Source organism: Eschrichtius robustus, chromosome 5 (genome assembly GCF_028021215.1).
Source record: "Eschrichtius robustus isolate mEscRob2 chromosome 5, mEscRob2.pri, whole genome shotgun sequence".
Lineage (NCBI taxonomy): Eukaryota > Metazoa > Chordata > Mammalia > Artiodactyla > Eschrichtiidae > Eschrichtius > Eschrichtius robustus.
The window spans coordinates 19,299,836-19,326,026 of record NC_090828.1 but is presented as its reverse complement, the minus strand read 5'-3'; the positions used below and the strand labels follow the sequence as shown (position 1 = coordinate 19,326,026).

Genomic DNA, 26,191 nt, shown 5'->3' with positions numbered 1-26,191 from the left:
TCTCCCTCTGCCTCACTAGGGACACTTGTTATTGGGTTTAGGGCCCACCCAGATAATCCGGAAAAACTCCTTAATCCTTTCAAGATCATCCTCTCAAAATCCTCAATCACATATTTTGCCATATAAAGTAATATTTACAGGTTCCTGGAATTAACACAAGGATATATTGGGGGGGGGGGGTCACCATTCAGTAAACTACAATAACTAAAAAAATTAATAATGATTTCTTAACGTTATCTATGTTAATATTCCCCCATCCATGTTCAGATTTCTCTATTGTCTCAAAAGTATCTTTTTTGCAGTTGGCTTATTTGAATCAGGATCTAAACAAGGTCCACTCATTGATGTAATTATGTCTCTTAAGTCTCATGATATAGAACACCTCACTCTTTTTTTATACTCTGAAATTGTCAGAGAAATTAGGTCATTCCCCTATACATTGGCCTACATTCTGGATTGGTCAAATGGCTTTCTTGTGACGATGTTTCTCTTTATTTCCTGAAAACTGGAAGTTGGAGCCAAAAGTTTGATTAAGATTCAGATTCAACTGATTTTTAGACAAAAATACACTACTTCCTAAGTATTAATGTGTAGTTCAAATTGCATCACATCATGAGACATAATTTATAGCTGCCCCACATTTCATGATCTAAGATTGATTAAAATATACAAGTGATAGCAAATGTCCTTTCAGTGTAAAAGTCCCCCATCAACCCTCTAATGATTTTAGCATTTATCAATGACTGTTGCCTAAATTAAATATTTATCAGCATCTTTGTTCTGGTCCCGATTATTTTCCTTAGGTTAGTTTCATCTTTTATTGTCCCCTTTATTTCTGTACCAGACTATTTAGAAAAGTTCTTTTCACCCTCCAGCTCTCTTGAGATCTCCAAATCCATTAGGTCTAGGGACATCTGAGACTGAGGGGGTACAATCTATCTTGCCTGGCGAGATAATTAATTGAGTCAGTGTTTCCTGAAGTTCACACTTGGAGCCCAGGTAGCAGGTGGTTGTAATTGGAGCCTGTTGGGCGGGTGGGGTTAGGGGAAGGTGGGTAGAGGGAAGCATGGCGGATCTGGCGATCTCTCCTTTCCTGGGGTCAAACTCAAAGGCTTACTGGAAGGAACTACAAGAAAATTCTTTAATAAAGCCTGAGCTCTTAGATTTTAGAGGAGAGAATTAAGGCACGGCCGAAGAAAGAGTCCATAGGGGTTAGGTAGAATCAAGGTATAGCGGGTCCTGGAGCGCCAGAACTTAACCTTTCAGGGATTTAACCTTGAGACTACATCTCCCAGAATTCCACTCGGCGAGTCCCACCCCCATTGAAGCGATTGCGTGTGCGCGAGCCCTGTGACCGCCTGCCCTCCCAAACTCCACAATCCCGGAGATTCCGCGCGCCTGCCTCCCTCCCGCTGGGATCGCCCCTTCAGGCCCTCAGTCCGTCCGCTGGGGGCGCGCGCAGTGCGTGGCTGGTGGCAGCGGTGCCGGTGGCTGAGAGCGCGGGCCGTGTGGCCGTGCGTGGTTGCTAGGGGCGCCTGAGGCCGCCCGCTTGCCCGGAAGGCCAAGGGAGGAAGAAGCCCGGAGCCGGGGCCCAGCCGGGGCGAAGCTGAGTCCGCTGGGTGAGTGTGGCCGCGGAGCCGGGAAAACGACCCTCCGCCGCGCCGACTCTCCCGCCCCTCCCTCTGCCCGAGTCCTTTCACGCGGCCCCCAGCCCTCTGGCCGCTCCTGCCCCAGCCCTGCTTCCTGCCCGCCACCTCTCCATCCCCTGGGAGGAGAGGGGGCCGCGTCCTCCCACCCTACCAGGACTTCGCGCCTCTTCGGAACCCTTCTCCACCCCCCCGTCCGCCCCCTTCCCCGCCACGCCCAGTGAACTTAGTCGCCCCGCCTCTGGGTGCCCCGAACCCTGCAGCACCCTCTCACCCTGGGCCTCCGTGCCTCGTCTTTCCCGCTCCGCTGCAGTTTAAATTCTCCCTGCTTGGGTGTGAGCCCAAGCTCCTCTCAGGCCTCACGGCTGAATTTTACATGGATACCCACTTTTTAACTTCCCCATCTTCACTATCTGTAGAGAAATACTTTCCTAAACTGTAGAGATTCAAACAGCATTCGAGATGCTGTGGAATTGAATTCTTCATGTATCCATACATCCATTACTTCATTTAATCATTCAACAATTTTTAATAAACATCGACAAATATTTAGTGAGCCAGGGCACTGTGGAAGGCCCGGAGGGGGAGGGGGGGATACAGTGGTGAGCAAGGCAGGCGTGTTTTCACGGAGCTTATAGTCTAGGGGAGATTTTAATCAGGTAAACAGCATTTGCCATATGTGTGGTGTGTGTTCTGATAGAACATTAGAAGGATATTTAACCCAAATTTACTTGGAAAACTATATTATCCCCATTCCCTGGTCTTCACATTCGCATTCTGGATCTAGAAAATGTTTTAATCTTTCCTTTTTTAGGTAGGTATCCCTGCTCTCTCAGTTACTCCAGATCCCATCTTCCTTAACGTCATTACCTGTTGATTTAGCCAGTCAACGAGTAGCTGGGAGACCCTTTTGGACAGTGTTCTATCCCATCCTTAATTTCTTGCAATAAATACTGAGGCACTGTTTGCATAAAAACCACTCACTTGGTGCCCGTAAAGTTACCAGCTGCTTATTGATTGGGCTGAATGGAGCATTGAAAAATTATCAAGTGTTTTCTGGGAATAAAGAGGTGAGAGGACATTCCAGATACAAAGTAGCTTTAGTAAAGATACTAAAGTAGCTTTAGTAAAGGCCTGAAAAGAGAACTGGAAACAGTCGGATAGACCTGAGCTGTGTTTGGAGGGAACCAGCCCGGGACAAATAGGAATAGGGAAATTAATAGGGGTTAGATCACAAAGGGCTTTGGATGTTTTGCTAAAGAGTTAGAACTAGATCCTCCAGAGCAGGGGTTTTCAAGCAGGATACTCAGGGGCCTGAGACTTCCAAGGGATAGACATGCACATATAGTTTTAGAAGAATCAGTTCCCAGATCCTCAGCTTCCAAATGAACGCTTCTAAAACTGACCTTACAAAAAAGGGGTGGAGAGTGTCATATCTCTCACGCTCTCAAATTTTACTATAGTATATTTTTCGGAGTATAAAAACCTCAGGTTGGCAAACAGGGAATATTTTGGAAATATTAATTTCAGGGAGGCCTTCTTTGGTGATTGATTAAGTTGCCTCAAAAACCTAGAAGGGCTCCTGCGGCCGGCGCCGGGGGATAGCACGCATGCGTCTTGTCTTTGAATGGGTGGCACCCTTATCCTCGCGGCGGCTGGCAGTGCGGCGATGGGTAGTGCTGCGTCCCCGCGCCGCTGTGCTCCGGCGGTCTCTCAGCCTCTTGGTGGTGGCTGGGTCCGGTGGGCATACCATTGAGATCCTGAGGCTGCTCGAGAACTTGTCCGATGCTTACTCTCCTAGACATTATATCATTGCTGACACTGATGAAATGAGTGCCCGTAAAATAAATTCTTTTGAAGTAAATCGAGCTGATAGAAACTCCAGTGCTACGTTTCCCGAATACTATATTCACCGCATTCCCAGAAGCCGGGAGGTCCAGCAGTCCTGGCTGTCCACGGTACTCACCACCTTGTACTCTGTGTGGCTCTCCTTCCCCCTGACTCACCGAGTGAAGCCAGATTTGGTAAGAAAACTGAGCCATATGGGAAAAAATTGACTTGCCCAAAGTCTGAGGGCCACCAAGTGGATCCAAACCCGAAAAGCCTGAGACTGCAGCATCTATACTGTAATCATTGTACTATTCTACTCTTCTGTTCGGGACATAACTGTTGAATTCATGAATAAATTTCCTAATAGGGTCATACAGATGAGACCACCCAGAAAAAACAAACAAACAAACAACAAAAAAAACCCTAGAAGGCTTCCTGTCTTCCCATGTGTCATACACACTGCTGTTAGAGTGAAGCTTGTTCCTTGTTGGGATATTCTGAATTCAGAAGAACACAACAGTTGGAGACTTCCCTGGTGGTCCAGTGGTTAAGACTCTGCCCTCCCAACGCAGGGGGCCCAAGTTCGATCCCTGGTCAGGGAACTAGATCCTGCATGCTGCAACTAAAAGATCCTGCATGCGGTGATGAAGATCCTGCATGCTGCAACGAAGACCCGGTGCAGTGAAATAAATAAATAAATATTAAAAAAAAAAAAAAAAAAAGAACACAACAGTTAAAATGTGTCTAAAATGTTTTTCGGGACCACAGATTTTTCAAGCTGTATTGGATAAAAGTTGCATAAAATTTTTTAAAGGAGATTTCTTTTAGTTTAGATGTGTGTTAATCAGATAGTTAAAACTCATTTTATTAAATAGTCATGAAATATTTATTTCAATTACAGTTAGTCCTTTACCTTAGTTCTTTCTATAAAATGTTTAGTATTTTCTACCTCCTCTTAACAAAAGGATAAACTTGTTTAAACTTGTGATGAAAAATTTTAGAGTTCAACTTTAAGATGTGCAAGGAATACATGGGTTTAATTTTTTTTTTTTTTTCTTTTTTTTGGCTCTTCCGCGTGGCTTGCAGGATCTCAGTTCCCCAACCAGGGATTGAACCTGGGCCACGGCAGTGAAAGTCTGGAATCCTAACCACTAGGCCACCAGAAACTCCCCAAGGAATACATGGTTTTAAAAATTCCTAGGGGAATACATGAGTAAAATCATTGGAGGAGTATATTGCAGGAAAACCATGGAAAGGTAATTAGCAGGAAGGTAACATCAGATTTGTGCTTGAGATTACTACTGTAGTGTCAGTGTGCAGTTTGAATAAGTAAGATTTTAGACTGAAGGCAGGGAGCCAATGAGAAAACTAGAGACCAGACTAGAGATGATGAGGGCTTTATAGTGGTTGCAGTGGGGGAGAGGGTTTAGAGAGATACTAACAGTGGTAGAGTGGACAAAACCTGGTGGCAAAGTAGATGTAGGGAGAGTGGGACAAAGAGCAGTCTGGAATGATCCTTGTTTTCTGACTTTAGTGATTAAGTGGGTGGTGATGCAGGAGGAACTATTAGGAGGAGGGCTTTGAGGAGAAAGATAAAGGAGTTTGGGCATGCTGAATTGAGGTTCCTGCAGCACATCAAGGTAGAAAGGCCTGGGAGGTTGTTCTGTAGGTCTGAGAGATGAAAGAAAGTTGAGAATGTAGGAGATGGTTGAGGCCATGGGATAAAAGAGGTTGCTTTGGGAGAGTTTGTGTTAATAGTTGCAACTGCCATTTATTGAGCGCTTACTATGTGCCAGGCCAAGTGAGAAGACTGAGCACAGAGGAGCACCAAATTTGAGAGAGTAGGTAGGGGAAAAGGGATGGAAGAAGGGAGGCAGAATATTTATAACCAAATCCAAAAATGAATATGTAAATGAAAAATCCCTTGCTGAAAAACTTTATTTTTTTTCCTGTTTTCTACTATTTTTATTTATTTATTTTAAAATTTTATTCTATTTATTTATTTTTTATACTGCAGGTTCTCAGTAGGTATCCATTTTGTACATATTAGTATATATATGTCAATCCCAATCTCCCGGTTCATCCCACCACCACCGCCCCACCCCCATCCCCCGCTTTCCCCCCCTTGGTGTCCACTTTTGTTCTCTACATCTGTGTCTCTATTTCTCCCTTGCAAACTGGTTCATCTGTACCATTTTTCTAGATTCCACATATATGCGTTAATATGCAATACTTGTTTTTCTCTTTCTGACTTCACTCTGTATGACAGCCTCTAGGTCCATCCACGTCTCTACAAATGACCCAATTTCATTCCTTTTCATGGCTGAGTAATATTCCATCGTATATATGTACCACATCTTCTTTATCCATTCATCTGTTGATGGGCATTTAGGTTGCTTCCATGACCTGGATATTGTAAATAATGCTGCAGTGAACATTGGGGTGCATGTGTCTTTTTGAATTATGGTTTTCTCTGGGTATATGCCCAGTAGTGGGATTGCTGGGTCGTATGGTAATTCTATTTTTAGTTTTTTAAGGAACCTCCATACTGTTCTCCATAGTGGCTGTATGAATTTACATTCCCACCAACAGTGCAAGAGGGTTCCCTTTTCTCCACACCCTCTCCAGCATTTATTGTTTGTAGATTTTCTGATGGTGCCCATTCTAACCGGTGTGAGGTGATACCTCATTGTAGTTTTGATTTGCATTTCTCTAATAATTAGTGATGTTGAGCATCTTTTCATGTGTTTGCTGGCCATCTGTATGTCTTCTTTGGAGAAATGTCTATTTAGGTCTTCTGCCCATGTTTGGATTGGGTTGTTTGTTTTTTTGATATTGAGCTGCATGAGCTGCTTGTAAATTTTGGAGATTAATCCTTTGTCAGTTGCTTCATTTGCAAATATTGTCTCCCATTCTGAGGGTTGTCTTTTCATCTTGTTTATGGTTTCCTTTGCTTTGCAAGAGCTTTTGAGTTTCATTAGTTCCCATTTGTTTATTTTTGCTTTTATTTCCATTACTCTAGGAGGTGGATCAAAAAGGATCTTGCTGTGATTTATGTCAAAGAGTTCTTCCGATGTTTTCCTCTAAGAGTTTTATAGTGTCCAGTCTTACATTTAGGTGTTTAATCCACTTTGAGTTTATTTTTGTGTGTGGTGTTAGGGAGTGTTCTAATTTCATTCTTTTACATGTAGCTGTCCAGTTTTCCCAGCACCACTTATTGAAGAGACTGTCTTTTTTCCATTGTATATCCTTGCCTCCTTTGTCATAGATTAGTTGACCATAGGTGTGTGGGTTTATCTCTGGGCTTTCTATCCTGTTCTATTGATCTATATTTCTCTTTTTTTGTGCCAGTACCATATTGTCTTGATTACTGTAGCTTTGCAGTATAGTCTGAAGTCAAGGAGTTTGATTCCTCTAGCTCCGTTTTTTTCCCTCAAGATTGCTTTGGCTATTTGGGGTCTTTTGTGTCTCCATACAAATTTAAGATTTTTTGTTCTAGTTCTGCAAAAAATGCTGTTGGTAATTTGATAGGGATTGCCTTGAATCTGTAGATTGCTTTGGGAAGTACAGTCATTTTCACAATACTGATTCTTCTAATCCAAGAACATAGTATATCTCTTCATCTGTGCCATCTTTGATTTCTTTCATCAGTGTCTTATAGTTTTCTGCGTACAGGTCTTTTACGTCCTTAGGTAGGTTTATTCCCAGCTTTTTATTCTTTTTGTTGCAATGGTGAATGGGATTGTTTCCTTAATTTCTCTTTCTGATCTTTTGTTGTTAGTATATAAGAATGCAAGAGATTTCTGTGCATTAATTTTGTATCCTGCAACTTTACCAAATTCATTGATTAGCTCTAGTAGTTTTCTAGTGGCATCTTTAGGATTATCTATGTATAGTATCATGTCATCTGCAAACAGTGGCAGTTTTACTTCTTTTCCAATTTGTATTTCTTTTATTTCTTTTCTTCTCTGATTGCCAAGGGTAGGACTTCCAAAACTATGTTGAATAATAGTGGTGAGAGTGGACGTCCTTGTCTTGTTCCTGATCTTAGAGGAAATGCTTTCAGTTTTTCACCATTGAGAATGATGTTTGCTGTGGGTTTGTCATATATGGCCTTTACTATGTTGAGGTAGGTTCCCTGTATGCCCACTTTCTGGAGAGTTTTTATCATAAATGGGTGTTGAATTTTGTCAGAAGCTTTTTCTGCATCTATTAAGATGATCATATGGTTTTTCTCCTTCAATTTGTTAATATGGTGTATCACATCGATTGATTTGCGTATATTGAAGAATCCTTGCATTCCTGGGATAAACCCCACTTGATCATGGTGTATGATCCTTTTAATGTGTTGTTGGATTCTGTTTGCTAGTATTTTGTTGAGGATTTTTGCATCTATGTTCATCAGTGATATTGGTCTGTAGTTTTCTTTTTTTGTGACATCTTTGTCTGGTTTTGGTATCAGGGTGATGGTGGCCTCGTAGAATGAGTTTGGGAGTTTTCCTCCCTCATATATTTTGGAAGAGTTTGAGGACAGGTGTTAGCTGTTCTCTAAATGTTTGATAGCATTCACCTGTGAAGCCATCTGGTCCTGGGCTTTTGTTTGTTGGAAGATTTTTAATCACAGTTTCAATTTCAGTGCTTGTGATTGGTCTGTTTATATTTTCTATTTCTTCCTGGTTCAGTCTTGGAAGGTTGTGCTTTTCTAAGAATGTGTCCATTTCTTCCAGGTTGTCCATTTTATTTGCATAGAGTTGCTTGTAGTAATCTCTCATGATTCTTTGTGTTTCTGCACTGTTGTTACCTCTCCTTTTTCATTTCTAATTCTGTTGATTTGAGTCTTCTCCCTTTTTTTCTTAGTGAGTCTGGCTAGTGGTTTGTCAATTTTGTTTATCTTCTCAAAGAACCAGCTTTTAGTTTTATTGATCTTTGCTATTATTTCCTTCATTTCTTTTTCATTTATTTCTGATCTGATCTTTATGATTTCTTTCCTTCTGCTAACGTTGAGGTTTTTTTGTTCTTCTTTCTCTAATTGCTTTAGGTGTAAGGTTAGGTTGTTTATTTGAGATGTTTCTTGTTTCTTGAGGTAGGATTGTATTGCTATAAACTTCCCTCTTAGAATTGCTTTTGCTGCATCCCATAGGTTTTGGGTCGTCATGTTTTCATTGTCATTTGTTTCTAGTTTTTTTCGGATTTCCTCTTTGATTTCTTCAGTGATCTCTTGGTTATTTAGTAGTGTATTGTTTAACTTCCACGTGTTTGTATTTTTTACAGATATTTCCCTGTAATTGTTATCTAGTCTCATAGTGTTGTGGTTGGAAAAGATACTTGATACGATTTCAGTTTTCTTTAATTTACCAAGGCTTGACTTGTGACCCAAGATATGATCTATCCTGGAGAATGTTCCATGAGCACTTGAGAAGAAAGTGTACTCTGTTGTTTTTGGATGCAATGTCATATAAATGTCAATTAAGTCCATCTTGTTTAATGTGTCATTTAAAGCTTGTGTTTCCTTATTTATTTTCATTTTGGATGATCTGTCCATTGGTGAAAGTGGATGTTAAAGTCCCCTACTACTATTGTGTTACTGTCGATTTCCCCTTTTATGGTTGTTAGCATTTGTCTTATGTTTTGAGGTGCTCCTATGCTGGGTGCATAAATATTTACAGTTGTTGTGTCTTCTTCTTTGATTGTTCCTTTGATCATTATGTAGTGTCCTTCTTTGTCTCTTGTAGTAGTCTTTATTTTAAAGTCTATTTTGTCTGATATGAGAATTGCTACTCCAGCTTTCTTTTGATTTCCATTTGCATGGAGTATCTTTTTCCATCCCCTCATTTTCAGTCTGTATGTGTCCCTAGGCCTGAAGTGGGTCTCTTGTAGACAGCATATATACGGGTCTTGTTTTTGTATCCATTCAGCCAGTCTGTGTCTTTTGGTTGGAGCATTTAATCCATTTACATTTAAGGTAATTATCAATATGTATGTTCCTACTACCATTTTCTTAATTGTTTTGTGTTTGTTATCGTAGGTCTTTTCCTTCTCTTGTGTTTCCTGCCTAGAGAAGTTCCTTTAGCATTTGTTGTAAAGCTGGTTTGGTGATGCTGGATTCTCTTAACTTTTGTTTGTCTGTAAAGGTTTTAATTTCTCCATGGAATCTGAATGAGATCCTTGCTGGGCAGAGTAATCTTGTTTGTAGTTTTTTCCCCTTCATCACTTTAAATATGCCACTCCCTTCTAGCTTGCAGAGTTTCTGCTGACAGATCAGCTGTTAACCTTATGGGTATTCCCTTGTATGTTATTTGTTGCTTTTCCCTTGCTGCTGTTTTTTTAAATTATTATTTATTTATTTATTTATTTATTTATGGCTGTGTTGGGTCTTAGTTTCTGTGTGAGGGCTTTCTCCAGTTGCGGCAAGCGGGGGCCACTCTTCATTGCGGTGCGCGGGCCTCTCACTATCGTGGCCTCTCTTTGTTGAGGAGCACAGGCTGCAGACGCGCAGGCTCAGTAATTGTGGCTCACGGGCCCAGTTGCTCCGCGGCATGTGGTATCTTCCCAGACCAGGGCCCGAACCCGTGTCCCCTGCATTGGCAGGCAGATTCTCAACCACTGAGCCACCAGGGAAGCCCCTCCCTTGCTGCTTTTAATATCTTTTCTTTGTATTTAATTTTTGATAGTTTGATTAATATGTGTCTTGGCATGTTTCTGCTTGGATTTATCCTGTATGGGACTCTCTGCACTTCCTGGACTTGATGGACTATTTCCTTTCCCATGTTAGGGAAGTTTTCAACTATAATCTCTTCAAATATTTTCTCAGAGCCTTTTTTTTTCTCTTCTTCTTCTGGTACCCCTATAATTTGAATGTTGGTGCGTTTAATGTTGGCCCAGAGGTCTCTGAGACTGTCCTCAATTCTTTTCATTCTTTTTTCTTTATTCTGCTCTGCGATAGTTATTTCCACTGTTTTATCTTCCAGGTCACTGGACGTGAGTGAGTTCTTCTGTCACTAATCTGCCTCAGTTATTCTGCTATTGATTGCTTCAAGAGAATTTTTAATTTCATTTATTGTGTTGTTCATCATTGTTTGTTTGCTCTTTAGTTCTTCTAGGCCCTTGTTAAATGTTTCTTGTATTTTCTCCATTCTATTTTCAAGATTTTGGATCATCTTTACTATCATTACTCTGAATTCTTTTTCAGGTAGACTGCCTATTTCCTCTTCATTTGTTTGGTCTGGTGGGTTTTTACCTTGCTCCTTCATCAGCTGCATATTTCTGTCTTCTCATTTTGCTGAATACACTGCGTTTGGGGTCTCCTTTTCACAGGCTGCAGGTTTGTAGTTCCCATTGTTTTTGGTGTCTGCCCCCAGTGGGTAAAGTTGGTTTAATGGCTTGTGTAGGCTTCCTGGTGGAGGGGACTGGTACCTGTGTTCTGGTGGGCGGGGCTGGATCTTGTCTTTCTGGTGGGTGGGGCTGCATCCAGTGGTGTGTTTTGGGGTGTCTGTGAACTTAGTATGATTTTAGGCAGCCTCTCTGCTAGTGGGTGGGGTTGTGTTCCTGTCTTGCTAGTTGTTTGGCATGGAGCGTCCAGCACTGGAGCTTGCTGGCCATTGGGTGGAGCTGGGTCTTAGTGTTGAGACGGAGATCTCTGGGAGAGCTCTTGCTGATTGATATTACATGGGGCTGGGAGGTCTCTGGTGGTCCAATGTCCTAAACTCGGCTCTTCCACCTCAGAGGCTCAGGCCTGACATCAGGCCAGAGCACCAAGAACCTGTCAGCCACACAGCTCGGGAGAAAAAAAGAAAGAAAGAAAAATAAATAAATAAATAAAAATAAAAATAAAATAAATAAAAAATATTTTAAAAATTATTACAATAAACAAGTAATTTTAAAAAAAAGAGAGAGCAACCAAACCAATAAACAAATCCACTAGTGATACAAGTGCTAAAAACTATACTAAGGTAAACATAAAAATCAGAAACAAGTTGGTTGCAGATGGCAAACCCCAAGTCTCCAGTTGCTCCCAAAGTCCACTGCCTCAATTTTGGGTTGATTCGTTGTCTATTCAGGTATTCCACAGGTGCAGGGTACCTCAAGTTGATTGTGAGGATTTAATCCACTGCTCCTGAGGCTGCATGGAGAAATTTCCCTTTCTTATCTTTGTTCGCACAGCTCCTGGGGTTCAGCTTTGGATTTGGCCCTGCCTCTGTGTGTAGGTCGCCCTCAGGCTTCTGTTCCCACCCAGACAGGACGGGGTTAAAGCAGCGGCTGATTAGGGGGCTCTGGCTCACTCATGCTGGGGGGAGGGAGGGGTACGGTAGTTATAATTGGAATGCGGGGTGAGCCTGCGGCGGCAGAGGCCAGCATGACATTGTAGCGGCCTGAGGCGTGCCGTGTGTTCTCCCGGGAAGTTGTCCCTGGATCACGGGACCCTGGCAGTGGCGGGCTGCCAGGCTCCTGGGGGGTTGGGGGTGTGTGTGGATAGTGACGTGTGCTTGCACACAGGATTCTTGGTGGCTGCAGCAGCAGCATTAGTGTTTCATGCCCATCTCTGGTGTCTGAGCTGATAGCCGCCGCTCGCACCCTTCTCTGGAGCTTGTTTAGGCGGTGCTCTGCCTTCTGTGGGCAGACAGGGAAGGAATTCCCTCTCCTTGTGCACCATGAAACAATGGTCTCTTGCCTCTTAGGCAGGTCCAGACTTTTTCCCGGACTCCCTTCCGGCTAGCTGTGGCGCACTAGCCGCCTTCAGGCTGTGTTCACGCAGCCAACCCCAGTCCTCTCCCTGGGGTCTGACCTCCGAAGCCTGAGCCTCAGCTCCCAGCCCCCGCCCATCCCGGCGGGTGAGCAGACAAGCATCTCGGGCTGGTGAGTGCTGGTCAGCACCGATCCTCTGTGTGGCAATCTCTCCGCTTTGCCCTCGGCACCCCTGTTGCTGCGCTCTCCTCCGTGGCTCCGAAGCTTCCCCCCCACCACCCCCCGTCTCCGCCAGTGAAGGGGCTTCCTAGTGTGTGGAAACTTTTCCTCCTTCACAGCTCTCTCCCAGAGGTGCAGGTCCCATCCCTATTCTTTTGTCTCTGTTTTTTCTTTTTTCTTTTGCCCTACCCAGGTACATGGCGATTTTCTTGCCTTTTGGGAAGTCTGAGGTCTTCTGCCAGCATTCAGTAGGTGTTCTGTAGGAGCTGTTCCTCGTGTAGATGTATTTTTCATGTATTTGTGGGGACGAAGGTGATCTCCACGTCTTACTCCTCCGCCATCTTGAAGGTCCCCCCTAGGTGTTTGTTCTTTAATTCTTCTAGGTCTTTGTTAAACATTTCTTGCATCTTCTCTATCTTAGCCTCCATTCTTTTTCCGAGGTCCTGGGTCATCTTCACTATTATTATTCTGAATTCTTTTTCTGGAAGGTTGCCTATCTCAGCTTCATTTAGTTGTATTTCTGGGGTTTTATCTTGTTCCTTCATCTGATACATAGTCCTCTGCCTTTTCATTTTGTCTATCTTTCTGTGAATGTGGTTTTCGTTCCACAGGCTGCAGGATTGTTGTTCTTCCTGCTTCTGCTGTCTGCCCTCTGGTGGATGAGGCTATCTAAGAGGAGGGACTGGTGGTGGGTAGAGCTGGGTGTTGCTCTGGTGGGCAGAGCTCAGTAAAGCTTTAATCCCCTTCTGTGCTGATGGGTGGGGCTGAGTTCCCTCCCTGTTGGTTGTTTGGCCTGAGGCGACCCAGCACTGGAGCCTACAGGCTCTTTGGTGGGGCTAATGGTGGACTCACGCCATGGAACTTCTGCTGCCAGTGTCCTTGTCCCCGTGGTGAGCCACAGCCACCCCCCCCCCCCCGCCCCCACCTCTGCAGAAGACCCTCCAACACCAGCAGGTAGGTCTGGTTCAGTCTCCTATGGGGTCACTGCTCCTTCCCCCTGGATCCTGATACACACACTACTTTGTGTGTGCCCTCCAAGAGTGGAGTCTCTGTTTCCCCCAGTCCTGTCGAAGTCCTGTAATCAAATCCCACTAGCCTTCAGAGTCTGATTCTCTCAGAATTCCTCCTCCCATTGCCGGACCCCCAGGTTGGGAAGACTGACGTGGGGCTCAGAACCTTCACTCCAGTGGGTAGACTTCTGTGGTATACGTGTTCTCCAGTTTGCGAGTCACCCACCCAGCAGTTATGGGATTTGATTTTATTGTGATTGCACCCCTCCTACCGTCTCACTGCAGCTTCTCCTTTGCCTTTGGATGTGGGTTATCTTTTTTGGTGAGTTCCAGTGTCTTTCTGTCGATGACTGTTCAGCAGTTAGTTGTGATTCTGGTGCTCTCGCAAGAGGGAGTGAGTGCACGTCCTTCTACTCCACCATCTTGAACCAATCCTGTTTTCTGCTGTTTTTAATTCTTCACCCAGCTCTCACCTGAAAAACTTAGATGAACCTTTAACTTCAGGATCTGGTACTCATGATGTGGAGTTGAGTTTTAGCTTTCCTGCTAGATTCCTTCTATGACCTTGGAATTGTCTGGTCATAGGATTCCTGGATTTTAGCATGCAATCAGATGCTTTGATCTGTTGGTGAAATGCAGAGAAAACTTTTCTTTAATGCCCTGAACTTCTCATCCTCTCTTCTGGCAGAACTGGGAAGCCAGACCTGGTATTTTTGGAACAAATACTGAGAGTGCTAATTTCTGTTAGGCCCTGAAATACAAAGGGCCTTGTCCTTGGGAGCCTCTTGGACATCCTGGACAGGCAGTGCTATTCTAGACCAGAGGTTCTCATTATATGCAGTTTTTTTTTTTTAAATTTATTTATTTATTTTTGGCTGCTTCAGGTCTTACTTGCGGCCCGCGGGGTCTTCGCTGAGGCACGCGGGATCTTTCATTGCGGTGCGTGGCGTGTGGGTTTTCTCTTCTCTAGTTGTGGCACGTGGGCTCCAGGGCGTGTGGGCTCTGTAGTTTGCGGCATGTGGGCTCTCTTGTTGAGGCGCGGGAGCTCAGTAGTTGTAATGCGCGGGTTTAGTTGCCCCACGGCATGTGGGATCTTAGTTCCCTGACCAGGGATCGAACCCACGTCCCATGCATTGGAAGGAGGATTCTTTACCACTGGACCACCAGGAAAGTCCCTCTTATCTGCACTTTTAAAGCTCTTTGGGGTCTTCAGTATATTTTTTAATGTGGGATATGTATCTACTCCATACTAGAAATTGAAGTATTTATTTATTAATTCATTTAGAAATAATAATAAACCCATTACAAGTAAACATAAGTAGCATTTTTAAAAAGGCAAAACGCTATTGTTTCAGAAATATTAGTGAGAAGAGTGGCATTATTTTTGAGAATCTCGTTAATGTCTGGCTTAATAGAAGACAGCTGGATTCTCATATTTGTTTCTGCATTCAGTTGGTTCGATGTGTTGTTGTGATTGAATTATGATGAAAATCCAGCCTCACATAGATAATTAGTTGGAAAAGGGAGGAATATTTCTATGGCCTTTTCAGACAATAGTGGGTATTCTTTGGTACTACACAGAAGTTAACAAGGAGTGGTTTTATGAAGGTTAGCTGCAATGGAATCTGAAATGTTATCAGTGAGCTTTTCATACTTTGTTTCATTAGAATCCATTGGTCTGTCTCTGACTTTGACCGGACCTTTTACCCATGCCTGATTCTTTGACATTGTGTGATAGATATTTGGAAAATACTGGTTCATTGAGTTATGTAGATCTTACAAATGTTGCCACATTTTATTTTACAGTATCAAAAAACAATCTATTATCACCACACTCATCAGAAAGATGGTTAAGTATTGGGAAGCTGTCAAGCTCATGGTGGCAGATACAATTTTGCCAAAATTATAATTTTCTCTTGGAAGCTCAAATTTTATCATTGGCAACAAACACTGTCAGCTGTTTTCCCTGAAGCGACAGGCTTACTCTGTTTCATTTTCTAGAGAATGCCTGCCAAGTATCAACGTCTGAATAACCATCACTTGTGTGTCCTTCATTCTTTCAAGTAAACATGATGTTCCACAGAGAGATTTTGCAATTCAAACAAGTGCTTTATTTAGAGACAACCATCGTCTTCTATTTTATATGTACTTCTCATTTTGTCACACAGAATATTAAAAAGATGTACCTGAGGATTGAGATTTCATTTTTATTGCGTCATCAAGGACATTCTTAAGTAAAGCTGGCATTTCTTCTTTCACTGTGCAGTGAAGGAGTGTGTGGTGGTGAAGAATGTCGCTTGGTGCCATTGTCTCGACTCCTACTCAGGAACCAGCAGTTTGACCCACCATTGCTCTTGCACCATCAGTGGAAAGGCTGGCACAGTAAAAAAAAAAGGCAAATCACATCTTAGTTTTGTTATGAAAATAGTTTCAGCTAGTGGAATCCCTGAAAGAGGCTTAGGATTCCCTCAGGGTCTGGGACCACACTTCGAGGACCACTGCTTTAGAGAGCTCACCTGAGGTTTCTTTCAGAAGCTGCTGAAGGTCAAGGCTTCAGGAGAGCTAGTCACTTAATTATGTTAAGGCTTCAACTGTTTTCACTTTTTAGTAATTTGCAGATGGACCTCCCTCAGCTCTAGCTGCTGTAAGCTGTATTTTTTCCTGAGGTTTGCTAACTACTTTTACATAACTGTGTTCTACAAGAGCTGCCCTTCTCAACTTGTGGTAGTGACCCTTCCTTCTCATTAGGGTTGGGGTATTGGCCTTCCTTTCTTAACAGGGCTTTAAAGAAGTTCCATGCTCCTCCAGCTTTCTTTAGGGAGACATAGTTTGGGATTTATCTCATAAGAGAAAATGGGTCTGATTCCTATACTCCTCCTCATTCTGTTTGATTTCAGACAAGTCATTTCTACCTTCTTACGTAACTGTTGAGCAACTAAAGTAATTTCATCAGAGATCTTATGACTGTAGACTCTGAACCGTTTCCGATGTCCTGAGTTCCCCTGGTGACTGAGGGAAACACTTAGATGGAGGAGGAAAAGGAAACTTCAGATCCCAAGAGGCACATACACTCCTGTAATGTAGGAGAGTGATACAGTCAGTGTGTAATGAATAATTGCTTTCTGTAGAAATAGATACTTTGTCCAAGTTGGTCTGGGCCTGGCCCCTGGTGACTTGATGGTTTGAGACAACAGTCAAAGATTTTCTAGCATAGGCTGCTCGTCATTCACTCTCACTTAAGGAGGAAACTTGAGGCAAAATGACCCTACAGAGAGTGGAAGGCAGAATGAGATAGACAGCTTCTGAATGCTGTCTAAAGATGGCAAAGCAGGATGTTGAGATTCCTGAGACTGGATGCTTTAGAAGGAGAGAGGCTGGATCCAGGGGCGTCAGGCAGGATGCTATTGCAACAGTCCTGCACTTGGTGATGGGGGTGAGGGACTAGGAATTGGACTGAGCCAGCCATGCAAATAGAAAGAAAAGGATGTTTGAGGCCATTTTGTTTATCTTCAGAATGCTCAGCAGTTCTTTACCTTCCTTTCTTATCCCTTTAAGGGAAAAAAAAAAAAAGTTTCTTTTTTAACAGCTTTGTGGAGGTATAACTGACATTGAAAATATTCATCACCCTCAAGTCAATTAATTTTTAAACTTTGTTCTAGGGAGCCTTAATATCTCATGACGTTTTGCGGGGAGGCTTGGGTAGCATTGCTGAGGAGGAGGCCAGACTAGGGCAGTGATCTTCCTCCTTCTACTCGCATAGCTGTGCATTTATCTGTTACAGAAACACAAGATTTTCCTATAAAAGCCATCATGGAGCTTATGACGCATATTCATATGAGAAGAGAACAGCGGTAAAAGATAGCCTTTACAAAGTATCAAATTAGAGGAATAAATACACAACAGATATTCATGGCTAGGATGGAGCTTGAGCTGGGCCTGGAAAAGGTAAATAAAATATGATAAGGATTCGGAAGGGAGAGGCTGAGTGGAGTAAGGGCCTGCAGACAGGTTTGAAAGGATTAGTATAAGACCAGAACAGGTCATATAACAGAGTTCAAGGTGGAAGGAAATGGAAATACGCCTTAAAAAAAGACTGAAGCCAGACTCAGGCTAAGAAGTCTGGAATTTATTTATTGACTTACATGAGAATCATCTAGAAGGCTTGTTTAAACTACAGATCCCTGGCCCCACCCCAGACCCACTGAATCCTCTCTGAAAGTGGGGCTCAGGAATCTGCACCCCAGGTTATTCTGATGCAGGTCGTTGGTGGGCTACTGTGATATTAAATGAGGACTCATGGAAAATTTTTGGAAAGGTAACTGATCAAGTAATATTTAAGCAAAGTTAATCTGGAGGTTGCCTGCAGAGTGGAATTAGGAAGGGCAGACCCTGGAGACACAAACTTCAGTCTGGAAGCTGTTGCAGTAGTCCAGATCTGGGATGGTGGTGGAAATGAAAGGAGGAGGCATGCCATGAAGAAAGAATCTCTTAAGTTTTGTGACTGGTTTGGCTTTGGAGATTAAGAGAAAGGAAGAAATCAGAAATGACTTAAGTTTTCCTCTTCGGTGACTGAGAGAAAGAAGGTTCCACTGAAAGAAATTGGAACGTCAAGAGTGCAGAGCTAGGGAATTCCCTGGAGGTCCAGTGGTTAGGACTTGGCACTTGCACTGCCGGGGTCCGGGTTCAGTTCCTGGTTGGGGAACTGAGATGCTGCAAGCCTTAAGGCGTGGCCAAAAAAAAGAGTGCAGAGCTGATCTGACAAGCTGGGCTGAAGTGGTTGGACTTGCCTGTGGAAAAGGGAGAAGACAGTTGGCGATGAGGACACGGAGCTTGAGAGAAGTCGGGTCTGAAAAGTGACTCTTCTGTTGCAGGTAATAGTTGAGGTGGTGAGAGCAGATTGGTTTGATGTGGGAGAGAGGATAAAAGAGAGGAGCTGTGGAGGATTTTGGAGCGGACCTCGGGAGGAAAAGGCACTGTTGAAGCAGTTGGGTGTGGCTGTGGCAGAGTTCCTACACTGGGTAAAGTAGCAGCAACAAGGAGATGCTGGTAGCACCCCAGTGTTCACTGCAGCACTATTTACGATAGCCAAGTTACGGAAGCAACCCAAGTGTCCAGTGATAGATGAATGGACACAGAAGATGTGGTACATATATACAGTGGAATATTACTCGCCCATAAAAAGAGAGAAATCTTGCCATTTGCAAAAACATGGGTGGATCTAGAGGGTATTATGCTAAGTAAGATAAGTCAGACAAGGAAAAACAAATGCCCTGTGGGAAATGGCCATTGCAGACACATACAAGATCTCGAATCCTGTTAGTCACAGAGAAGAGAATCCACTTTACTCTGGCACTAGCCCAGCAGGCCACCCGAAGCTTCTGAAGAGGGGGGAGTGTATCCTTCGCCTTCCTCTTCCTCATTTGGATTAGAAGTGAAGCCAGCTAGATGCCGGGCCATTTGCGTCCAGTGTTCCTGGCACCGAGGATTCGTGTGGAGGGATGCAGAGAGGCAGACACTGAGCAGTGTGTGCAGAGAGGAGAGTTCTCTTCACCCAGCCCCAAGGTGTGCAGTGGGTGGGTACCCGTGTCTATGAGGGAAAGTGGGCTTGCCCGCGGTGCAGATGAGGATGCAGTGGTGTGCTCTTGGGCACTTCACCCGCGAAGGGGCTCAGTATAAGCAGTGGAGGAGTGTTTCCAACCTGCCTTTTGTCTTGTACCTGAAGGTTAGGGATAAGTGAGGGAACAGGGCCTAGGTGTGTGTTTCATTTCTATTTAAGAGGCAGCATGGAGTCAAACCCAGGTTTTAAGCTAGCCACTCCGTGTTGGTTGTTTAATTATAGAAAAGTTACTTAGCTTTACTGAGTCTTGGATTCATCATCAGCAAATTGAACATAGGGTTTTTGTGAGGATTAAATGAGCATAGTACCTGGTATTTATTAGGTGCCCAAACTAGCATTCCTCAGTTCTAGTGTATTTCCCCTTTATTTACTGTTATTTTTTTCAGTTTATTCATTCAACAGAATATTGAGCACTTTTTGTGGGTGAGACCCTATATTGGGGACATCAGGGGAGGGACAACATGCTCCTTGCTCCTAGTCAGATGAGTAGTCCATTATTAAAGCTCAGTGTAATACAGACAGTGATGGTGGCGAGCACAGAGATGAGGCAGCCTATTTGAACTGGGGAGTCCAGAAAGGCTGCCTGGTGAAAGTGATATTTGAGCTGTTTATTTTTTGTCTGGTGGAAGAGAAGGAAAGGCTTCCAGGGAGCGATACTTGTAGAGGCATGAAGGTCTGAGGTAGGAGGATGCACGTGAGGAGCCACAAGTTGGGTGATATTCAGGGAGCACCAGCCTGAAATCTTGTTTCCTCAGCCCTTTTTGCCATCACTTTGGTGAATCTATTGTGCTGCATCGGTGGGGAAAGATGTAGATTCCTGAAAGATGACTACGTGAATTGGGACGTGAATCTGTTGAGTGTACATGACACACACTCAGGTGTGTGGTCGTATAAAATCACTGGCAGGATTTGACCCTTCCCTTTGTGTGTGCTTCTCTACGATAAGTGCACAGAGTGTAATTGTCCCCCGCACAGTACTTCCATAGTTTGGACTTGGTGGAGGTCCATTTTCTGTTACCTTAATTTGTGGTTACTGGCATCATATGTGGTTTTAGCCCTTATGCTGTCTTTCGTCCACTATCATTTTGAATATTGGCAGTGATTTTTTGGTACTCTCCTTGAGAAAGAATCCACATAGGTCAGCCTTTTCAGGAAAAGAGGGCGACGTCATGTGGCTTCTGCAGGCTTTTTGTTGGTAGGCAACACCAACAGTTCCTGTAGCTGTAGACAGGAGTTCTCCTATCAAAATACAAACTCCTCTCCCCATTGACTGTGTCTCAAATGAAACTTGAGCAAAAAAATTCTCTGCTAATTCCTTCCCTGTAGCCACTCTGAAGACACTTGATGAAGATGCCAGGATTTCGTTCAGAATTATCGCAGATGAATGACTTCTTATAAAAGGGTCTTGTATTTTTTTTCCCCTGGATGCTGTCGTGAAAGCAGGCCCACCTTTCCCTGAAGGTGTGAAAACTGCAGAATATTTTGTGAATTTGGTTTAGAAAGCAAGAGACCATACTAAACTGACTGTTGGGGACCCAGAACTACAGGCTGGTTCAGAGGTTTTGCTTTAGAGGAAAGATTCAATGAGGAAATGTGAGAGACAGGCTCTCCTTCCCCAAAATCAGCGCAAACTGAAGGCTGGGATTTGGAATAAAGAAAGTTCCTTTCCTCTTCTCGCCTCTGTATTCTACTCCCTGACCTTTCCTGTCCCATTGTGGCTGCTGGAAATAAAGTCACCTTAAATAAAAAGAATGTTGGTGTCTAGTTCCATCTTGTTTCTTCTCTTTCCCACCAACACGTTGGTTGGAATTTAAGCCTATATAGTTGGCAAGACGCTTGAAGAGACGAAATTATTGTCTCAGCTCCAGAAGGCACTCCAGAAGTCAGCAGGAGAAATCTCTGCTCTTACCTGTACTTGTCACATTTAACTGTGAAAAGCAGACCACATCAGGGGCAGCTGAGAATTGGTGAGGGAGCAGTAGATGTAAAATATGCTTCTCAGATGATCTTTGACCATTCAGAATTGGCTGATGAGGAGGAAGGTATTAGCTGGTCTCTCTGCCACACCCAGACTTGCCTCATTCCTAGGCACACTCGTGTCAGGTGAGGGAAGGAAGCCACTTGTATAAAGTTGTGGATGATGAGACAGAAAGGTGATTTTTTCTTTGGAGAGAGAGGAAAGAGCTCTCTGAGTGAGAGGGTGGGAACATGTGGACAGACTTACACTGGTGGCACCTTAGTGTCCCAGTCCTTGATGGCGCCAGCTTTGGTTGCATGAGGGCAGCATTAAGTCCACTGAAAACACCCTAAGGATCTCGTGTTCTTCTCCCAGGGCCCCAGTCGATGACCAAGACTGGTTGCCCAAAAAGTGCTGAGGTGGGGCTCTTCCTTGCCTGGGCACCACTGTAGCATTGTGTCTGTCCTTCTAGGACTGTAACATTCCCAATTGTCTCTCTGCCCTTCAGGCTGACGGACCTCAAGGATGCAGCTGCTACTGCTGGAGGTACGAGGCACCTTACCTGAGCTGGGCCATGAGGCCGCGTGGCTGTGATGTGGGCTCCTCATGGCCTCAGCAAGAACAGAGCACTACAGTATTGGCCTCCGCCGGGGAAACAGCTTTAAGCCGAGTGGGCCCTCAGGCACAGTGCCTACCCCACCACCTGAGAAACCCTCTGAGGGCAAAGTCTGGGCTCAGGCTCATCAGCAGGTGAAGCCAATCTGGAAGCTGGAGAAGAAGCACGTGGGAACACTTTCAGCAGGGTTGGGCCCAGGCCTCTTGGGTGTCCCACCGCAGCCTGCATACTTCTTTTGCCCCAACACTTTATGTAGCTCCGGGAGCACAGCTGTCATTGCAGGCCACAGCAACTCCTGTTACCTGCACGCCCTCCCGGACCTGTTCAGCAGCACCCTGCTCTACCGCCGTTCCAACTACGGCCACAGACCATACCAGCAGCTGGAGTCTTTCTGCTTGCGTTCAAGCCCGTCAGAAAAAAGACCTTTTTCTCTCCCTCAAAAGAGCCTCCCTATCAGACTCACTGCCAATAAGGCCACTTCTTCCAAGGTCTCCCCCATGGCATCCTCATCCACAGAACCATACCTCTCACTGGGAGCGGCTGGGGAAAATCCTTCAGGGAAGAGCCTGGCCTCTGCCATCTCAGGGAAGACCCCATCTCCACTCTCCTCTTCTTCCTTTTCCTACAAGCCCATGCTAAATAACAACTCCTTCATGCGGCCAAATAGCACTAAAGTGCCTTTATTGCAGGCCACAGAAGGCCTGAAGCCAGTATCCTCACCGAAGGTCCAGCTTGTCTCCTGGCATCATTCAGGGGGCACTGGAGACGGTGCACTCCAGCCTATTGAGCACAAGGTGCCCAAGAGCAGTGGCACTGTCCTAGATGATGACCCTTCCCACAGCACCTTGTCTACCCCCAGTTCCTTAGACGCTTCCACCACCAGTGCTGCCTCTCCCCACTACAACTGGAGTAACTTAGCCACAGAGGCAGAGCCACATCCCTACGGCCTGGATGGGGACTCTGTTGCCCAGAATCTGACTAAGGAGGTTCGGTTCACTGAGGCCGTGAGGGAGTTGACTGCAAGAGGCTTTGAGAAGAAGCCAAGGCAAGGCTACCATTTTGAACAGTCTTATTTCATGAACCCCAGCTTGCAGTGGGATGTCCTCAACAGGAACAGGTGGTGGAAACCAGCTGTGGTAGGCCAGCAGCTCCCTCAGGAGAATGCTGGAGCAGACAGTAGGGTCCTCCCTGGAGCCTCGGACACCATGGAGCTGGACAGTACAGTCTTCTGTACCAAACGCATCAGCATTCACCTCCTTGCCTCACATGCCAGTGGGCTCAGCTGCAGCCCTGCCTGTGGATCTGCAATCGACTCCCCACCTCTTGGAGAAGACAAAACTCCAGCTCTGCCTTCTCCCCCTCAGCCCCTTGGTGTGGCCGAGGTGGCCACCCGCCTCTCTTCCATCCATCTGGGCAAGCTTGGGAGGGAGGAGCCTAAGGAAGCCAGGAAGCTGGACTCACCTGCTAGGGATATTGGGTAAGTCGGAGAAAGTGTTTGGTTCATTTAAAGCAGTAGAATGTATACATGTTTGGTGACACTGACCGTCTGTCTCTGGAGGTCGGTTTTGTTTCTCAACTGCCCTAGAATTTTGGTTTTCACTTTAGGGCAGAGGTCAGCAAGCTACACTTTGCAGGCCAAATCCCACCCTCTGCCTGCTTTTATAAATAAGGTTTTTTTGAAATGCAGCCTTACTCCTTCACTTACTACTGTCTGTGGCTGCTTTTTTGTTATAATGGTAGGGTTGAGTAGTTGCGACAGACTGAATGGCCCGCAAAACTGAAAATATTTACTGTCTTGTCCTTTAGAGGAGGAGTTTGCTAAGCCTTGCTTTAGGTTATAACCAGGGAAAAATAAGAATTCCAAACATCATGTGTTGGGAACTGTGATTTCTCTACTTAATTCCAAACCAAATCAGGTTCTCAGTCATTCCTGGTATGACAGCCGTTTCAGAGTTAGGGCATACACATACTTGGCCTCTTCTCTTGTGCCTTGTTACTTCTCTGGAACCGTGGTCCAACAAGGCTTTGTTCTGAGTTCCCAGAGAGAAGTCTAGGGACCTTTGATGTCTATTACCACACATTGATTGATGGTGTTTTGTATTCAGAATTTTGTTTTTATATGCTATGAGGGACGTCAAAGAAGATGGAAGACATAGTGCCTCTCTGCAGAATAGGGGATGTAGGGTTGAGGAACTATGGCTAGACCTAAGCTCTGAGGACAAGAGGAATGAGTTGTAAGGCCCAGGCAAGGGCCAGCAGATTGGTGACCGGGGAAGAGACAAACGCTGGGAGATGATGAAGGAATGAGAATCCAACTGTGACCTCTCTTATGGAGTTGGCTGGGCCGGGGGCATGATTCTTTCTTATAGTTCAGCTACTGACCTCCAGCTAGACCAGGTTGAAGCTGAAGATCTGGAAGAAGAGCTAATAGATGGTTTGGAAGACTGCTGCAACCATGATGAGAATGAAGAGGAGGAGGGTGAGTAGGGGACCCCCTCACCTCCAACTGGGCATGGGTCACCACCGCTAGGGAAGGGGACTAACAACTGTGTACCAGATCCTTAACTCACTTTGTCACCTACGTTCATCATTCGCCTTGGGGGTCTAAGGGTGGTAGTGGCTTTTGGGGGACTTGCTCTCTACTCCCCCATCCCCCGAGTCTTGCCTTCTCCCTGCTGCTGTCGAGCTTCGGGGAGGCCATGCGAGGCAGCAGCAGGTGCTTGTGGCTCTGTAAGAAGGCTGAGCCAAGATGTCCGAGGAAGAGCTGCCTGGGCTTGGTGACTTTGTGTGGCAGCCTCTCCTAGCTGGGACTTCTCTGCTTTTCCCCCCCAGGAGACTCAGAGTGCTCCTCATGCAGTGCTGTTTCCCCCAGCGAGTCAGTAGCAGTGATCTCTCGGTGAGTGCTGGCTGTGTAGATCGTTGGTAGAGGCCCATTTTCCATCTCTTTAAGATTATAAAGAGATTAATCACCTAAGTCGTTAATTAATGGCCCTGTTAACCCTAACTCATTTTTACCAAATTTTTACATTAGGACTTTAGTTTTCAAACAGGAAACAGTGGAAGGGAACAGAAGCATATTTTATCAGTTGGGCTTAAAAACAGTACCAAGTTTCTTAGGCTGCAGTTTGGTCTTTAGGCTTCAAGAAATTGTTAGGGTAAAAAGCAAATAATCTCAAGAAGTATTTAGAAAATTAATAACTAATTAATGAAGACCCATAATGTTTGAGGTAGATTCTTAGTTAGGCTACCCACGTGAGGGTAACTGCCACCTTGCATTATGAGTGTGTCCTACAGGCAGAAACAGTTCTGAGATAGATATACTGCTAATTGGAGCTTTTTGTAATGCTCTTCTGCTCCCTTCAGAGGTTAGTTTTATAAGACTGATGTTGACCTTAGTAATAAGAAATTGAATTTAAAATTCGCTAGCTTTAATCTAGATTATTTTGTTGACTGCCCTTTGTGGAATCTGAGTGATACCCGTCTCTAACTAGGGAACCAAGAAGTCAGCCTCTTAATGTAGACCCTTCTTTTGTAAAACAGATAGTTGTAGAATGCTGTATAACTGAGATGGGGAGTCCAGGGAGAGGAAGGAACGCAGGACTAAGAGGAAATTACTGTAAATGAGGACATGTCATTGTGCTAAAGAGTTTTAGAACTTGCTTAAGGATCATATAGATCACCTTTCTGGGTAGAAAGTTAACATTCTTCAATATAATCTTCCTTGTTTCCCTCATCACTTCCAACCTTGTCTCAATATGAAGCTCTGTCTTCATTAATTATTATTAGATATTAAAAAGAACCCTCACGGGCTTCCCTGGTGGCACAGTGGTTAAGAGTCCGCCTGCCAGTGCAGGGGACGCAGGTTCGAGCCCTGGTCCGGGAAGATCCCACATGCCACGGAGCAACTAGGCCACAATTGCTGAGCCCACGTGCTGCAACTACTGAAGCCCGTGCGCCCTAGAGCCCGTGCTCCGCAACAAGAGAAGCCACCACAATGAGAAGGCCATGCACCTCAATGAAGAGTAGCCCCCGCTCTCCGCAACTAGAGAAAGCCCGCGCGCAGCAACGAAGACCCAACGCAGCCAAAAATAAATAAATAAAATAAATTAAAAAAAAAAAAGAAAAAGAACCCTCACAAAGTACTAAACATTAAAGTTTTTTTCTTTTAAAAAATAACTTGTACTGAAAATGTAAAAAAAAGCAAAATTTCTATTCTAATTTTAATTAAAATCTGGCCATATGTGTTGAGGCTTGCCTAGCTTGTGGAGCACCCAGACTCTGGTTGCTTTCCTTTGTGTCAGTTGTGCCTTAGATGAAGGTAAGAGGAAAAGTTAGCCTCACCTAAGGTTAGTATGGACAAGGCAGGCTGCATCTCTGAATGTGATGGTGCACATTCACATGGTGCAGCGGCCGTACTAGTTTTAGAGTCCCAAACCAACAAGGTGGAGAGAGTTGTTTGGAAAGTGGAGAGACAGAATTGGGACTTTCTGTGAAGACTGGTAGAAATCCTGTCATAGGTATCCTGAATCTGGTGCATAAATTCTGTTACTTTAAGCCTAACCCATTGTTCTTTCAGAAAAGCAAAGCTACTCCTGGTCGTATATACTGGATGTT

The 26,191-nt window shown here is 44.5% G+C and overlaps 1 protein-coding gene across 1 annotated transcript in view; it reads left to right on the top strand.

Moving 5' to 3' along the window:
* The first annotated feature begins 1,407 nt into the window (after positions 1 to 1,407).
* The window catches only part of TTLL4 (tubulin tyrosine ligase like 4), a 37,764-nt gene continuing 12,980 nt past the window's right edge, over positions 1,408 to 26,191 (top strand). The window contains exons 1-4 of the mRNA XM_068544438.1: positions 1,408 to 1,619; positions 21,470 to 23,054; positions 23,947 to 24,056; positions 24,410 to 24,473. Coding sequence (XP_068400539.1) covers positions 21,568 to 23,054; positions 23,947 to 24,056; positions 24,410 to 24,473 — 1,661 coding nt within the window. The 5' untranslated portion in view covers positions 1,408 to 1,619; positions 21,470 to 21,567. The remainder of the gene's footprint in view (positions 1,620 to 21,469; positions 23,055 to 23,946; positions 24,057 to 24,409; positions 24,474 to 26,191) is intronic.